At 40.9% G+C, this 17,397-nt stretch overlaps 1 protein-coding gene across 4 annotated transcripts in view; it reads left to right on the forward strand.

Annotated features, from left to right (window-relative positions):
* TRAK2 (trafficking kinesin protein 2) overlaps positions 1 to 17,397 on the forward strand; it is a 286,386-nt gene that overhangs the window by 178,772 nt on the left and 90,217 nt on the right. For all 4 annotated transcript variants that reach the window (XM_069226062.1, XM_069226064.1, XM_069226063.1 and 1 more), the window contains 3 exons: positions 12,043 to 12,173; positions 12,281 to 12,355; positions 13,335 to 13,472. In XM_069226062.1, the coding sequence (XP_069082163.1) occupies positions 12,043 to 12,173; positions 12,281 to 12,355; positions 13,335 to 13,472 (344 nt within the window). The remainder of the gene's footprint in view (positions 1 to 12,042; positions 12,174 to 12,280; positions 12,356 to 13,334; positions 13,473 to 17,397) is intronic.

Here is a 17,397-nt window from a genome sequence, read left to right on the forward strand (position 1 = left end):
ATGCTGCAAAGTTCTTACCAACCCTCATCAAGTAGTCTTGCAAGCAAACCCCCCCCCCCGAAATCAAATCGAATTGCAAATAAAGCAAAAAAGGACCACAAAAAGAGCACAAGCGGCACAGAAAAACACTAATCAAGTAATCAGTCCATACTCGATCATTGCTTCAGAGAAGACCAACTGAAAGCTGACACGTGCTCACCAATGAAAAGCAAGATAAGAGTAACAATGAAGCCAACCAAAAGTAATTATTGGGTGGATGCCAAACCCTTTTTAATATTTGGGCTTTCTTTTAGCAACAAAAGATCTTTGCAAGTGTCAACATGTGCTCTGTCGCACGCAAGACCTAAACAGTATAGTTTGTTGTAAACCCTCTTTTTTTCTTATGTGACTTTAATGAGATGACTGCTGAACCCAGTATGTGTTACAACAAGAATTAGAAAAACCTCCAGTTATGCCTTTTTGTTAGGGGAATGAGTTGTTGGTAGTTAGCTGCCCTAAAAAAAAAAACTTAAAAAAATATTTACCCTCAGAGAGGAATGTTATGAAAAAGAATCAGAAGATGAAGATTGCGTTGGAAGTGGTGAGCATAAGACGTGTCATCAAAATATTATATAATATACATTTTTGAGGAAAGGACAGTGTTTCAGTTGCATCTTTAAGAAAACCTTTGTGCATGCACATACTTACTTTGTGACCAAAAAAAGTGTAAAATCCAACAGAACGCTATTATGACACCAATTAGAACAGATGAAAATAACATCAAGATTGGTTAAAAGTGTGGTGTCTTTTCAACAGGCCAAGACATCCAAACAGCAAATTAAAATGTTGATTGTACTCACTGACCTAGTTACAACCTACATTGTCATATGTGCAGTTTAACAAAATGATTACTTAAAGTCCCATTGGTATAACCTAGTGGGAACTCAAATGGGACAATCCATAAAATGCCATGGCCTTGAAGAACAGGCCTATCCTAGCAGTGGCAAACCATTAAACGCCAAGAGAGCCGACATTTAAGATGGTCTGACTCGAAGCCCGTGCTCTGTGTAGTTCATTTGTTTGCGGGGGTTGCTGATATGAGGTCTTTAGACAGTTAAAGCTACCTGTAGCCAGACTTGAGAAGTGACTAGTCTTTACTCAATGGTCGCCTATTTAATTAAGATTGCTCCTGAAGTACCTAAAATCAAATGTTTTCGCCAGCTTTTGATGTCACTTGTAGAAATATAAACACTGACCATACGCTGTATAAAATACACTGAAGGAACATGTACTTAATTTCTGTTTGCTGAGCCTATGTTTCTGAATATAAATTGCCTTCTACCCCACCTTGAGTAATAAAATACCTTATCTTGAGAGATTGTCATATTCTGTGGAACTGAATGTTGGATCAGTGCCAGTGTGACACTGTTTGGCTGGAAGATTTCCAACACTTCTCAGTATGTTGACTTACATTTAAGGTGTTGTTTCATAAACCTTTCTCCATCACCTTTGAGTTCCTATTGAGCAGTTGAGAGATTAAGTTTAATTGTTGGACTTTATCCCTCACTGATAAAAAAAAAATTCCAGTCTCCATTTTTAGCTGCCCCGGGGTGCTCAGTTTGAAGACAAGGTTCACACTCTCGAAAATGTAAAATAAATTAACTCCTTGTTTTGCCAACACTGTGGGGATTCTAAAGGTATCGAAGGTTTGGAGATTCTTCTGGAGGGGGCTGAGTAAATAGCCAAAACCGAATTACATTTTTTTTTGGGGGTGGGGGGAGGTGGTGGGGGAAGTGCTGTGCAAGAAAGCATGACTTTTTTTGGCTGAAAATGGCATCAACGAAGTGGTGCTGTGGTAGGATCGCCATCTTCTCAACGTTCTTGAACAAGTACAATTGTTAAAAAAAAATACAAAAAAATACCACTGGCTTTTCATTTTTCTAAGAGGTAATCCCTTTTTTCAAATTTTTGGGGTTTGACTTTTTTTGCCATTTGTGTTGGAAATAGGTGCAAAACACATCGGTGACCCTGGAAATCTATTCATTTCTTGAAATGTAGACAACATTCTGAATTCAGCAAACTATACTATGACATAGTATAAGGGAACGTTTCTTAATATGGGCATCTCACCCACCAGAATCCATTAATCTTACCCATAGGAAGTCAATTGCAGTTACTCTTTCTAGGTCGACAGAATTCATGGATATTTTGGCTTTCATCTTTTTCTTCCCATGTCAACAGACCATCAGTTTTGTTTTTCTTGCATTAACCTCAAGCCCATAGTCTTTACAAAACAAACGGAAATTGTCAACTATATTCTAAGGCCCCTCAAAGTTTTCGCCAGGATAAGAGTATCGTCCACGTAGAACAACCCCTGTATTTTCCAGCCAGGCAAGGAGAATCATTCTCAGCTTAGTTAGATACTCAATGCAGTTGTTGATGTACAAGAGGAAGAGGGTAGGGGTCAAACACAACCTTGCCTTCATGAATACTCCTTTTCGGGCACATACTCAGCATCTCAGAGTTGGAAATTATTCATTAGGTGTTGGAGAAATGCAGTCTGCAAAGTGATGTCACACAATCTAACAATGTCCTCTAACACACCAATGCTTGAGTCAGCTGCATGTGTGTCAGCAGGAATAAGGTGGTCTACCAAAGACCGTTCAAAATCCAGAAAACACAATTTGTGCTCTGTAGAAGCATCTTGGTACACCACAAAAGTATAAAATGTATCAAGTGCGTTTCCAGCTTGTTTTACCTCACAAGAGCCTTATGTGCTGCATTCTCCACACCACCCATGTACTTCTTGTTGTCAAAGATACAAGTTGGGTTATACACTTCATCAGCATGAACCCATCAGTAGCAGGTGACATACTCTCATCATGTATGCTTGTGATCATATGAACATCACAACAGTCATGTTATTTGAGAGTGGGCAATCAGGAGTGTTGATGGTGGAATCCTTTCCAATTTGCACTCTACGATTATAATCCAGTGGCACAGTCACATAACATGTACAGTTTAATACCATACTGAGCCCCTTTGCTGGGTGAGACCTGTCTAAATACCAGCAGCCCCTTATACAGCAACATCCATCTACAGATCTATTCTGACCATGACTATATGTGACAGGAAAAAGCTTTAAGTGATTCAGCAATGGCCGAGCCATGATCTGGAAATGGAGCATTCTCTATAGGAGCTCAAACCTGTCTTTGGACATAATGCTCAGTAAATAAGGGGTCACAGTGTTGGGATTTCTGGGTCAATATGAAGCAGAGGGTGGCTTTTTCTAACCTCTCCCAACAGCAAAGACACCCCGGAATTTCTTCAACTCAGTAACATTGATTTGAGCAGCTAGAGAATGGGAAGCTAGTGTACCGCTGTGGTCCTTCAAAATTGTTCTGCATATAAATTGATCTGCTGAACTATTTCTTGTAGGAAAAGATCTTCCACAGATAGCTTAAAAAAACTGAGAACAAAATTGTGTTTACTGCGCACCATGATGCACCAATAAACTGTGGGAGCCCAGGCTGGAATATATTGGGAACAAAGAAGCCCTCATTTACCAAAGTGGGTGGCAGAACCACAGGAATGGACATACTGACCTGCTGATGTGCTCCCTGGCCAGCTGGCATCCCAGAACCTTCTTCCTGCTGAACAATTTGAGACATTTGCTTTAGGTCAGCCACTTGATTGGCACTTTAAGTTGACACGCCATCAAACTTTTCTTCATGTATGGAATAGTCACGGTCTGAATTTTCTGCAAGATCACCTACTTCTGATGCAGTGTCTGTGTCAGACTCCGCACCAGAGGTGAACTCCATTAGCATGATGGCTACCTCAGCAGCTGTCATACCTTGCACAAAGCCATAGTAAAAGAGTCCTCAATATAAATCTAATCCTACCAATAACAGTGGTCCAGCACAACACACTCGCCTCAACCTTCAGCCATTGTATCTGAAAAAAGTGTGTGTGAATATATATCTATAACTCTGTGTGTATGTGTATATATCTATTATCTTGAGTCTTAAGAACATATTACAACATATTTACATCTTCCTGCAAACTCCTTTGTAGTACATTACACCTTATAATTTGATAACCTGAAAAGTAAAGTGGCATCCACCGTCCATGACTAATCACCCCAAAACAAAACCATTACATATGCAGGTGGTTTGTCCTACTATTAACCTTGTCTAAGTGAATGCATCAACCAGCCATGCCTCCTCAACGTCAAAGTATCTGAAAACACAAGCCTCAGACTCAAAAATCAATTGGCTCCAGATAAAACACCTAGGAGAAACGTCCACAGACAAAATAATGAAACATTTGAAAATTGTTTTTACACCTTCTATGAGCACCATAAACATCCTCATAAAACAGTACAATCCTGTCCCGCCCAGAGTGACTAATACTGAAGGTATCATAACCATGTGGAAAGTGGAAAAACAAGCACATTACTATTTGAACTCTGAGGCCCTATAAACAGATCAGCAAAAATATGTAAGCTAGAAAAAGCCAGCAAGTATTATCGATCAGGATACAACATTGAAGTCAAAGGAACAAACGAGCATTCCTGAGTAGCGACAGTAAACAGTAGAAAGTGATCAGCTCCACCACAAAACCAGACCGTGGAACCACCACAGGTACAAACTGAAACTAGCACATTCACACAATAGCAGGGAAGGTCCAGTGTGCGCATCCACACAGGTACTGAAAATATGTCTGTTTTATAGCTGGTATTGATGCAGTTTCACAAACTGCAAACGCTCATGACTTGCCTGCAGCAAAAAGTAGAAGGACACAGAAGCAAATACAGGGAGTGCAGAATTATTAGGCAAATGAGTATTTTGACCACATCATCCTCTTTATGCATGTTGTCTTACTCCAAGCTGTATAGGCTCGAAAGCCTACTACCAATTAAGCATATTAGGTGATGTGCATCTCTGTAATGAGAAGGGGTGTGGTCTAATGACATCAACACCCTATATCCGGTGTGCATAATTATTAGGCAACTTCCTTTCCTTTGGCAAAATGGGTCAAAAGAAGGACTTGACAGGCTCAGAAAAGTAAAAAATAGTGAGATATCTTGCAGAGGGATGCAGCACTCTTAAAATTGCAAAGCTTCTGAAGCGTGATCATCGAACAATCAAGCGTTTCATTCAAAATAGTCAACAGGATCGCAAGAAGCGTGTGGAAAAACCAAGGCGCAAAATAACTGCCCATGAACTGAGAAAAGTCAAGCGTGCAGCTGCCACGATGCCACTTGCCACCAGTTTGGCCATATTTCAGAGCTGCAACATCACTGGAGTGCCCAAAAGCACAAGGTGTGCAATACTCAGAGACATGGCCAAGGTAAGAAAGGCTGAAAGACGACCACCACTGAACAAGACACACAAGCTGAAACGTCAAGACTGGGCCAAGAAATATCTCAAGACTGATTTTTCTAAGGTTTTATGGACTGATGAAATGAGAGTGAGTCTTGATGGGCCAGATGGATGGGCCCGTGGCTGGATTGGTAAAGGGCAGAGAGCTCCAGTCCGACTCGGACGCCAGCAAGGTGGAGGTGGAGTACTGGTTTGGGCTGGTATCATCAAAGATGAGCTTGTGGGGCCTTTTCGGGTTGAGGATGGAGTCAAGCTCAACTCCCAGTCCTACTGCCAGTTCCTGGAAGACACCTTCTTCAAGCAGTGGTACAGGAAGAAGTCTGCATCCTTCAAGAAAAACATGATTTTCATGCAGGACAATGCTCCATCACACGCGTCCAAGTACTCCACAGCGTGGCTGGCAAGAAAGGGTATAAAAGAAGGAAATCTAATGACATGGCCTCCTTGTTCACCTGATCTGAACCCCATTGAGAACCTGTGGTCCATCATCAAATGTGAGATTTACAAGGAGGGAAAACAGTACACCTCTCTGAACAGTGTCTGGGAGGCTGTGGTTGCTGCTGCACGCAGTGTTGATGGTGAACAGATCAAAACACTGACAGAATCCATGAATGGCAGGCTTTTGAGTGTCCTTGCAAAGAAAGGTGGCTATATTGGTCACTGATTTGTTTTTGTTTTGTTTTTGAATGTCAGAAATGTATATTTGTGAATGTTGAGATGTTATATTGGTTTCACTGGTAATGATAAATAATTGAAATGGGTATATATTTTTTTTTTTGTTAAGTTGCCTAATAATTATGCACAGTGATAGTCACCTGCACACACAGATATCCCCCTAACATAGCTAACACTAAAAACAAACTAAAAATTACTTCCAAAAATATTCAGTTTTGATATTAATGAGTTTTTTAGGTTCATTGAGAACATGGTTGTTGTTCAATAATAAAATTAATCCTCAAAAATACAACTTGCCTAATAATTCTGCACTCCCTGTACAGGCACTAATATCAGCATAGTCATAAAAATCCACATAACAAAGAAATAAATGTAAACAAAACATTTTTTACAGGTAACATTAGAAATATAAATATGTTTCCAAGAAAAATACATTTAGCTCACTGTAGATAGTGTATAACGATCACTATGCCTCTCTGGACAACCCTAAGCCATCAGCTACAGCAGCGGCCAAATCCAAGTAAAAGACAGGTCCTACCAACATGCAGTATAAACATACCAAAGCATGAAATAAAATCAGAACTTCTTACCTGCCATAAAGAAAATTCCACAGCAGACAGCTTGTACCAGCAATAGCACTTTCAAAAACCATGTCGCACTACAGAGAGATAGTAAATAATTGAGAATGTTAGTCTTACAAACCATAAAATTCACAAAATGTAAGATCAACGAAAAAAAAAAGTGAATCATTTACCCAAACAGGTATTAAATGGTGGAAAAACCCACGCAATATTCCACCAAAGAAGATAAACCAAATTTCTTTTTTTGCGAAAACAACGAAAAAATGGCTGTCTATACAAGTGGGAGGGAAGCCTTGTGAAGGGAGAGCCCTCTCACCTCTGGCATACACAGATAAAACAATATATGCAAAATAAAAATCCTAGATATTATCTGGCTATTTCTATCCCCTGGGGGTTCAAAATGAGGTGCAGATGATATCAGTCTCCTCCAATGGGATTAAAAAAACTCTAGGCTGACGGGAAGGTGACTGATTTGAATCATGATTGGTGCACTGGAGAGAACCTTTCCTTTTCTTTATCCGCATATGTACTGTAGTTGCTCCAGCATTACACCCATAACATGTGACACGTGGGTATGCTGCATAGATAGACCCATCTTGCCACAGAAGTCTCTTTGGGCAAACAGACCCTTGAGATCCCTGCAAACAAAGCAGGAATCACAAGGTGATCCACAAAATCAGACCACAAAGATTTGTTAGATGCTACAAACTCTCCCTACTTAAAATGGAGAGCAGCACCATAAATGTAGGCATCAGAATTCCCCAGTACACCATCCGACATTCAGTCTGGAGACCTACTGGCTAGTGCTTTATGCTTGAGTCTCCTTTCAGGAGTATTGATGTGCCTTGGAACACATTGATACTCCCCAAGAACTAGTATGTTGCAATAGAAAGTGGAGACTAGGGATGTCTTCTATGTTTATGCAGTGGCTATCTTGGGCCTTGAAAAAAGACTTACACCAGCAATGCCATCGGCTTCTCAAAGCGTTTAAGCCAGAGTTGTTGAACTGAGGGCTAGCTGTCTTATCCAGAACAGCCACCTGCAGTAACCTCCACCACCCGTCCAATCAGAGGACTGAGTTAAAAAGGACACAGTAGGATACAGTTGGGCATACTGCTTTGAATCCTGATAATGAGAAGGGAAGAGACAAAGGAGGAAAGACCAGAGGGGCTTAAATTAGATGGCACCTAGGGAAGTGCACGTGCTTTGGAAGTGGGATGTTAAAAGCCACATGTAGACATCTTAACATGAACATCCAAGAAGCAAACTCCCTTAAAACAGTGCCTCTAGAGGACTAACAACAATGCTACAATGAATCAGTGAAAATGTCACACTAAAGACTGCAGTCACCTGTACATAAAGTAATCTGGTAACAACAAAAGGAATGATTGGAAATAAGCCATGAGTAGCACTTGTGAGCGTGACTGGATTGTACGAAGACTGCTCCTGAGCTTTTGGAATGCCCTTATATTAGGACTTAATTATGGCTGAAGAAGAAGAAATCCAAGCCAGATAGACCTCAAACATGACTTCTGTTATTGCTGGGGAGAAAAGGGAAATCTAAGAAAAATACAAAAACTAACTTTAAGGGAGTCATTGACATTAGATGTGATAAAGCAATGGCCAGCAAAAGAGGGAACCATCGCCATTCCAGGTGTGTCGTCTCTCCGATTTACAGGATAAATGAAGTAAAACTAATGGATCAATAACATGCAGCATACATGGAAATGACATCCATGATGAATGAAATTGCAAAAGGCATATTGGCTATTGCTGAAACAAGGGAGTGTAAACAAAGAAGTTAGATCAATGATGAGTACCACACTAGAAGATAAGTACGTTTCTATAATAGCCATGAAATATAAAAGAATCCTTACAGTGGGACTACATGCATGCTTTTTCTATCCATTTAGGCATGTACTGTATGAAGAGAAATATAACGCATTAGACAATGTCGGGTCACACATAGTGAGTGCACTGCAGTCATCCCCTCTATCATGATTGAGAGACATTTTGGCAAAGTTATCCACTGTGACTGCCTTATCGCTAAAGATAAGACTAGAATGCTTAATGTTCTCAAAGCAGATGGTTCGCTAACCGATTCTGAAAGGAGTAAGGGGCACGCATTTTCTACTTTCCTTAGCATATCAAGTAAACACACCAGACCTTGTAAATAATATTACAATTTTAAGGAAGTGGAACTACAAACCATGGCCCAAAAAGAAAGTAATGAGCTACAACAAGGGCTATTTTAGAAGGAAGTTTGAAAAGCAGTTAGAAGCTCACTCTTAGCAACTCAGCTAACTAAACTTTGTTTACTTCTTCCAGTCGGGCACACTGACAATGAAGAAAGCAGATATAACACTTGTACACAAAGAAGGTATACCCAAAGACCTGTGTTCATTGTCGTAATAGATATCTTTAATCTGTTTGCTAAAACTTTCACACTTCCTACAGGTCTTAGTTAATAGACCCTAATCAACCAGGATTCATAAAGAATTAACAAACCTTTGGCAATATGTCAGTACTCCGTTTATTTGACAAATTCTGTAACTGGAAGTTCCCATTCATTGTATTGGCGCTGGATGGTGAGACTGGACTTTTCTTGAGATATGGACTTGAGAGTGGGAGTCAGTCACACAGTGCAACATCTTACTTGGGCTAATTGTGGAACCTCAGTGGCTGGAATCTTGGTGATTAGAAAGTGATCACTTTTACACAATGAATAAGACAAAGGTGCCTTCTCCCCTCTCCTCCAACACCCCTCCACCCATCCCCCTCTGTTTGCTGTATCAATAAAACTGCTAGCACTTAAAATAAGGCAGTAGCTGGGGTGAAGGGTATGTCATTTGGTGGAATTGCAAAAAAAAGAAAAAAAGAAATAAAATTGGCTGAAGATATCCTGATGACATTAAGGGACCAAATGAAATCTGTCACGAAAGTGAGGGGAAATACTAAAATCATATTGATGTATTTCTGGTTTTAAGGTATGCTTTTAAAAATACGAAATCAAGAGACTATGGCTGAACCCTGAGACTCAAGATTGCTTAGAAGCTCTTTCTCCTTTTAATAAGGCAAAAGAAAAGATTAAAGGCTTAAGGATATTTATTAGTCTGAATCAGGCTCTTCAGAAAGCAAACTATAGGATCTCTTCAGTTATCAAAACAGGTCTACAAAGATGGGCAGAAAGATGTACCTAAAATGCACATTGTACCTAGAATGCTGTATTTGTTTCTGGTTCGAACGGTAGCGCTTCCAGCACAATATTTATCAAAGATGCATTTAGCTTGCAGTTCTTTTACATAGAAAGAGAAAGATACCCAAACTTTCTCCAAGAAATTATCATGTACTTGTAGACAGGAGGGAGAACTTTGATTCTCTGATATAAATAAATATTACATTGCTACCCATCAGCAAAAAGCAGTTGATTGATCTTTATTGGCTACAGAGAAGCACTGCCCCCATATGGAATGCACCTTTTTGGCCAAGTCTATATGAGATCTCATTTGACTTCCCGAACAGTATAGACCTGATGGAGCTTGTGTATCTGAAATAACATGCACACTATAGCGCTCACTTCCTATCACCTATTAACCCTGTAAAACATCATCCAAAGTTTAGCCCATCACGAGAAAGGGAATACTTTGAAATGAAAAGAAGAGACCGCAGAATGCTATGGGAATTCTTCAGCAACAATAAATATATGAAGACAGTGGATGTCTGCAAGAAAGAGTTTGCTATAGACGTACGTCTTCTTACAGCTTCATCAGTGGGCACTACGCCCATTGAACAAAGGCTACATCTTTACAGCTTGCAGATCCTCGAAATACGGGGTTACCAATATATGCATGTTACATAGAACAACAAAGAGCCCTCAAGAGGAATCAGTTTTATATTAATTTAGTGCTGTATTCAGTCCATGGGAGTACCTGTAAATTCAGACACCTGCAGTTTCTGAATGTTTAATATGAATAAAATTGTCTTCTGAAAAAAAAAGAGAACGGAGGCAAAGTAGGGGTGCCACGTTTCAAAAGACCTATTTTGTTGCATTTTGGGAAAACGTACAGATCTCAAGGGATAGGAAACATTTGAAGCATACATTCGTTTTTTTATGTGGCATGGAGACATATGACAGGTCATATTCAGTTAGATGAAAGTCTCATCTCACGTGGTATCGGTAGTGCCTCATTGTCTTTCTGCTCCCTTCCAGATTGTGCATTGGGATGCAAGCAGCATCCTCATAATCATCTGTAAGATGTGGAAGGTTCTGTAACAGTGACACTTATTATTGAGGAAACTGCACATTTACTAGCATTCCGGACATTGAAACTTCCTCCTTGAACTTTAGTCAGTCTCTTCTTTATTCCATTGTAGGCATTTGCCAACTCCCCTTTAACTCTTCCCACAACGCAGAGCCATTCCATTTGCTGGCCCATGTCATTGCCTAACTGTTTCATCTTTTAGCCTCTGTTTCTTCACCTAACCCATTGGTCTTCCTCCATCAGTTTCCATTTCCATGCCAACAACTATTTCTCCACCTACTTCTGCAGCCCTTGCTTGAATCCCAACTCAGTTTTACATCTGTCGCTGATCTCGCTTGCTTCAATGGTGTACCTGTCCTGTTGTCTTCCATGCCTGTCTCTCCAGCTGCTCCTCCCCCACCCTTGAAGTTGTAGATTGGTGTCTTCTACGTTAGCTCTGACGTTAGAAGTAAATGTACTCTCTAGTGGGTGAATAAAGTTTGTTACAAGATTTTTATCCTGAAAGGCATGTTACATTTGAATGTTTGTGAGTCGTGCTGGCAGAATTGTTTTTCTGCCACTGTGGTGGATAGATGGTCATGTTGCATGTTGAACTGACTGCAATGGTGATAGAGCTTTCTCCACTAATGTGGTTATCTTACAGTGGAAGAAACCTCTTCATGGGAGCACACACCTCTTGTGGATTCTCCTAATTTTGGTGTGTAGGATAAATGTGTCTTCATAATGGGGTTACATTCTCAGAGCCTATATGTCTTTTCTCTCTAGGATGGTGCAGTTATTTCTCAATAGGTTGTGGGCATTGTGTTCACCTTTTCATGAAAGACCGTTTCTGTGCTGATCTTTTACTGTGCTATTGTATATGGCAGGTGTTAACATCACAAACTGACAAGACTCATTGGTGTAGATGGAGGTGCATCTGTAGCAGAATGATTGCCATGGTCTGAGCCACCAGTGGTGTTGAATGAGGAAATGTTTTCCTGCCCTCCTAATAGGCCATTGGTTTATTCTCCTGTAGACTGATGCTTCACTGGCAACTTGTTTTGATTATTGACCATTCAAACGGTTCAAGATGCTTTATTTCTTTTCCAGCTGCTTGCAGCCATACACATAAGAGCTCTCCTTTTATCTTATGCTTCTTATTTATTTTTTTAATCCCAGGAGAATCTAATGCTGAGATTGTCCATCTTTCTGAGGAGTTGTCAGAAAAAAATGATGAGCTGATCCGCTACCATGAAGAGATATCTACTCTGCTGGCCCAGATTGTTGATCTTCAACATAAGCTCAAAGAGGTGTGTGTTGTGGAAATGGGGGAAATTTATGGGAGTGCTAGTAGCATTGGAGGACTGTACTGAGTATTCACTGATTTCAAAGGCTACTTTCCTTCTTATTTTTTCAGTACGCCATTGAAAAGGAGGAATTAAAACTTCACCTTCAGGCTTCCAAAGATGCCCAACGACAGCTGACCACAGAGGTATGAATGCTTCTGTTACTTTGGTTATTCCACTTCACAGTATGAAACTCTGTATGATTTCTTCTGTAGTAGGATATATGCTTAACATTTTTCACAACACATGCAGAACCTTTTGTGATCTTATGGTAGGTGAAGATGCACAAGAAAATGCATACCCATACTTTTACTTTGCTTTCAAATGTTTCTTTTCAATTTCTCTCACTTCCCTCACTTTCCCCTACTTTATTTTCCTCTTTTCTGCCCCCCACTGCCTACTTCACATACATTGGCTTGTTCATGTCCTTTCCTTAATCCTCATTTACTGCTTTCTTCTGCTTGTCGGTCTGATGTAGTTTTTAAGTTCATGAAATTTGTTGCTTTTGTTTCATGTGTTCATTGACGGATTAACCTGAAGCTACCATCATTACAAAACATGTTTACGTTGGCATTCGTTCTAGAGTGGAACCAGTGTAATGTTTGTTGATGAAGGTGGAAAACCCAGAACTTATCAGTTCTTGTGATAAAAGTATTATTTTAGGCCTCTTTAATGGGGATTCACACCTTTCAGCAATCTTTCATCACAAACCGCCCACTTTTTATAGCATATCTTAGACAGTTATTGCCGTTCTTCTAGGTTGCATATTTTTACTGTACAAAACAAAGTATGTTAAAATTGGTGACACTCTCTTAAGTGTTTGAAGATTGCCGGATCTGCACAAATAGCTTGCTCATATGCCTCGCCTCTTTGTCTCTGTGCAGGATGTTTCTCTCATTCATCCCAATGATGATGATCTCCTACTTACAATATTGAGTGCCTTTTAAGTGAAGCTGTGATGTGTGTCAAAGTACAATCAGCCTTTATATGTGCCTTACAAAGCAGGCTAAATGTGTGCAGCCTCCTAGGATGTGCTACTGTGCTTTAGAAGGCCAGCTAGTAAAGTATGGTTTATCTCGTTTTTGTTCCTGCTGAATTATTCCCTAAACATATTATGTTTCGTAGCTTCATGAGCTCCAGGACCTCAATGCTGAGTGTTTGGGGATGTTACATGAATCACAGGAGGAGGTCAAGCTACTGCGAAGCAAGTCCAGCCCTACTGGTCAACTAAGACGACCCCAGTCTTGCACAGTGATTCCTCTGGTAAGGAATCTGCTACCTGTTTTTAAATATTTTATTGAGGTTTACATAAACTAATGGGATAGAAGCAGCAATATTCAGGAAATTGTGTCTAAACGTTTCAACTGACATTAAAGTTTAAATTAAATGATGGTCACAATGGTGGAAAGAGGAAATCATTACCATTGATCACTAAAGATCACTAAATTTGCCAAACGTTCAATGTAGGTACAAGTTTGAAAGTCATTTCCCCCCAGGAAGCTTAAGTAGTCATGGCGCTGAGCCAGCACTCAGTTTTTTGTTGTTTTTCCCCTTCTTGGTAATTGGGTGCCATGAACAACAGTTAAAAAACAAAATAGATTTATTAACATGAAAGATGGTGTTACTTGTAGTTTTTGTAGCTTGAAACTGTACTTGATTCACATGTGACCCACCCACCTCCATGGTAAAGGATTTTAATTAGTACTAAATGTAGGATTACTTCAAATAATAATAAATATGTATTAAGATAGAAAAATTATCTAAGAATGGAGACAATTCAAGGGGGATTGTCGGCTTATGATTGTCATAAATTCTACCCATGGTTATTGCCCCAAAAATATTTTTTTATTTTGGGTAAAGCACATAATAATTACGGTGTCAAATGATAGTTACAAGTAATAACCTAATGTCTTCCCTTATGTTCAGTTCTTGTAGTAGAAGAGAGCCCTATTTGACATTAGCTACTAAAAGAAGAAGCGGAAAGGCAGCTTCTGCAGACCTTTTTATAAAGGATTGAGTATTTCCGTGCCAATAGTGCTAATAAATCAGTCTTGTTCATATATTCACTACGCATAGAGGTTTATCCAGAGGGCTACGGAACAGAACACAGGCAGTACGGTGGAGGGTGATGAGGTGCAGCACCAGTGTCACACTTCAACCAAAGGATATACCCTGTACTCTGGAGGTGAGTGGACTCGGAGAACAGTGTGCAGGGGACAAGCTGAAGTGTAGGGGCACACCAGTCTGGTAGCTGTTTTTCTTCTTGGATCTCCTGTTTAGCTTTCAGCCTGAGTCTATTGTTGACAGTTGCGGACCTTGAGACCTCCTTGCAGCCTCCGTTACACATCATATGACTCACCAATCATTACCTTTATTTGATATTGCCTTTTGTGTTGTGGGCTGCCTGAAATGGTTGTTTCTAAACCACTGTGGTATTGCAAGCAGACCACAGTTTGGGTTGAGGAGGTTTGGCGTGCCCATGGTCCTTTAATTACTTGTTTGCCACTGGCTAATGTGTCCCAAAAGAGGGCAATGAAGCATAGTTGCCTCCAAATATCTATTGGTGTTTTTTAAAGTATTGGATGGCTCATTATGTTTTGGTTAAATTGATGCTATTGTGTCAGCATGGTGTATGTGACACTGGAAGTTCTCCAGTATTGGATCTTTCATAGATTCACATGCTTGAATCCTTCCCCGTTGGCAAAGTGGGAGTGTCATGGTACTATAATAAAGTGATTTGAATCACTATAACAGATAGACTGGCATTGGACCATAGCTTGTATATCCTGTCTATGTCCTTTTTAATAAAAGGACCCAAGCACCTTCTGTATCCAATTAGACGACAGCACCTTCTAAAACACTCCCAACGGAGGCTGTTTACCTCAGATTTTCTACTGCATGTCGTGTAATGGGAGTCTCCTTGAGCTCTGCTCAGTCTTCTAGCTTCTCTCAGCTCTTGAAAGGAATTTATTCCTTCAAGATCATCATTTGAATTCTACTATATATCGATTTTGACTGGACAACATGACAAGTTAAAAAAAGATTTTTCTAATCCTGTGAAGATTGGGGGGGGAAAGAGACTTCATGTGGATGACCCTTATAAGAAATGTACATATTGCCTCTGTCTGACCCATAAGATGAGAGACCGCAAAATCTGTAGCACCTTTTCCCAATAGAATTTAAAGGACAGGGAGGGTAGACTCTTCCTGTGGCTCCAGAAGTTAAAAACTAAGGAGTACCCCCTGTCTGAAGAGGACAGTGACCAGTCTTCACAGACTTCAACCTTCCTCAAGAGAGACAGATCTAAGGAAAAGATCTCTTCAGAGCCATCTTCAAAGGCTTTAAAAAAGTCTAAACCTATTTCTTCTGGATATGAAAAAGAGGCATGAGGACCTTCCATGTTCCTCAAAAAAGGGAAAAATGGTCTCAGAAAAGGGTTGCTCAGAGTCTACCACTCGTACTATATCAAAAGCACTTCGCAAACATACTTCACAATCCTTACTGTTGACAACAAAATCTTTGAAGAAAACCTCAAGCTCCACATTTGTATTCTCCTAGATGACAGCACTGTCGACAACTTCCTCGTTTATGACTGCGTCTGCATTGATGATGATGACACCAATGTACACATGTATTACAGCCTCAACTCCTAGGATTGTCTCCTTTTCACCACTGTCATCGATGAGGATCGTTACCATAAAAATCATAAAGCACCTATCTAAGAATGTAATTCTGACAGCGCCTATCCTCAAATTACCACCATCAGCGATGGTCCGGTCAACGACACAGTCCTCTTTCCCGTTGACATCACAAACTAATTTGTCATCCGTAATGCCTTTGACGATGCCGTCGATGAGGGAGTCGATGGCGATAACCATCAATGAGGAAGTCATCCACTAGTCACCACTCGACGATGCCAGCAGTAAAGACATTTCCTCCATTGCCTTTAATCTATCCAAGGGAAACGTCTTCTCCAGAAACTATTCTTCCAGCTCACACCTCTCCAAGTAACGTGTTGCCCTTCCCGCTGCACACCTCTTACATGACGATGATGACTCCGATGAGTAAGGTCCCTTTGGAGTGACTAGCAGCCCATCTCATCTGCAGGTCAAATGCTAAGACTTTGAGGAGAATGACACGTTTTATCATGAAGAACACTGTAGGAAAGTGCCCCTTCTGGCCTGGTTATCCTCCCACGTGTTGCCTGCTATTGATGCTGACTTGAGTGAGAGTGTGCTGGGATCCTGCTAACCAGGCCCCAGCACCAGTGTTCTTTCCCATTTGGCTCACCCCTGGTACACAGCTAAGTCCCTTGTAAAAGGTACCAGTGGTACCAAGGGCTCTTGACCACGGTGGGTCCCTAAGGGCTGCAGCATATGTTGCGCCATCTTAAGGGACCTCTCACCAAACACATTTACACTGCCATTGCAGCTTCTGTGTGCTGGTGGGGGAGAAAAAGGTAAAGTCGACATGGCATCCCTCTCATGGTGCCATGCCCACAAACCACTGCCTGTGGCATAGGTAAGTCACCTCTCTAGCAGGCCTTGCAGCCCTACGGCAGCAAGCCTTACAGGCTATGCCTAAGGTTGTGTGCACTATACCACAGATGAGGGCATAGCTGCATGAGCAATATTGTCCCTACAATGTCTAAGTCTATTCTTAGACATTGTAAGTGCAGTGTGGCCATACTGTGTACATGGGCTGGGTATCTGTCATTATGAACTCCACAGCTCCCTGATGGCTTCACTGAATTCTGGGACGTTTGCTATCCTACTTCTCAGCAAAATAAACCTGCACTGATGCCAGTGTTGGATTTATTGTAAAGTGCACACAGAGGGCATCTTAGAGATGCCCCCTGTATTTTACCCAACACTTTAGTGCAGGACTGACCAGTCTGTGCCAGCCTGCCACTAACAGACACATCTCTGACCCCATGGGGTGAGAGCCTTTGTACTCTCTGGGGTTAGAAACAAAGCCTGCTCTAAGTGGAGGTGCTTCACGCCTCCCCCGACAGGAACTGTAACAGAGCTGAAGTGACCTCCTCCTTGCATAATCCTCCATCTTGTTTTGGAGGGTTGGGACCAATAGGGTTAGGACGGTGTCTCCGTCCCCAAAGGGAGTGGACACCAGAAAGGTGTAGTCACCCTCAGGGACAGTAGCCATTGGCTACTGACCCCTGGTGGTGTGC

The sequence above is a fragment of the Pleurodeles waltl genome, chromosome 3_1, assembly GCF_031143425.1.
Source record: "Pleurodeles waltl isolate 20211129_DDA chromosome 3_1, aPleWal1.hap1.20221129, whole genome shotgun sequence".
Lineage (NCBI taxonomy): Eukaryota > Metazoa > Chordata > Amphibia > Caudata > Salamandridae > Pleurodeles > Pleurodeles waltl.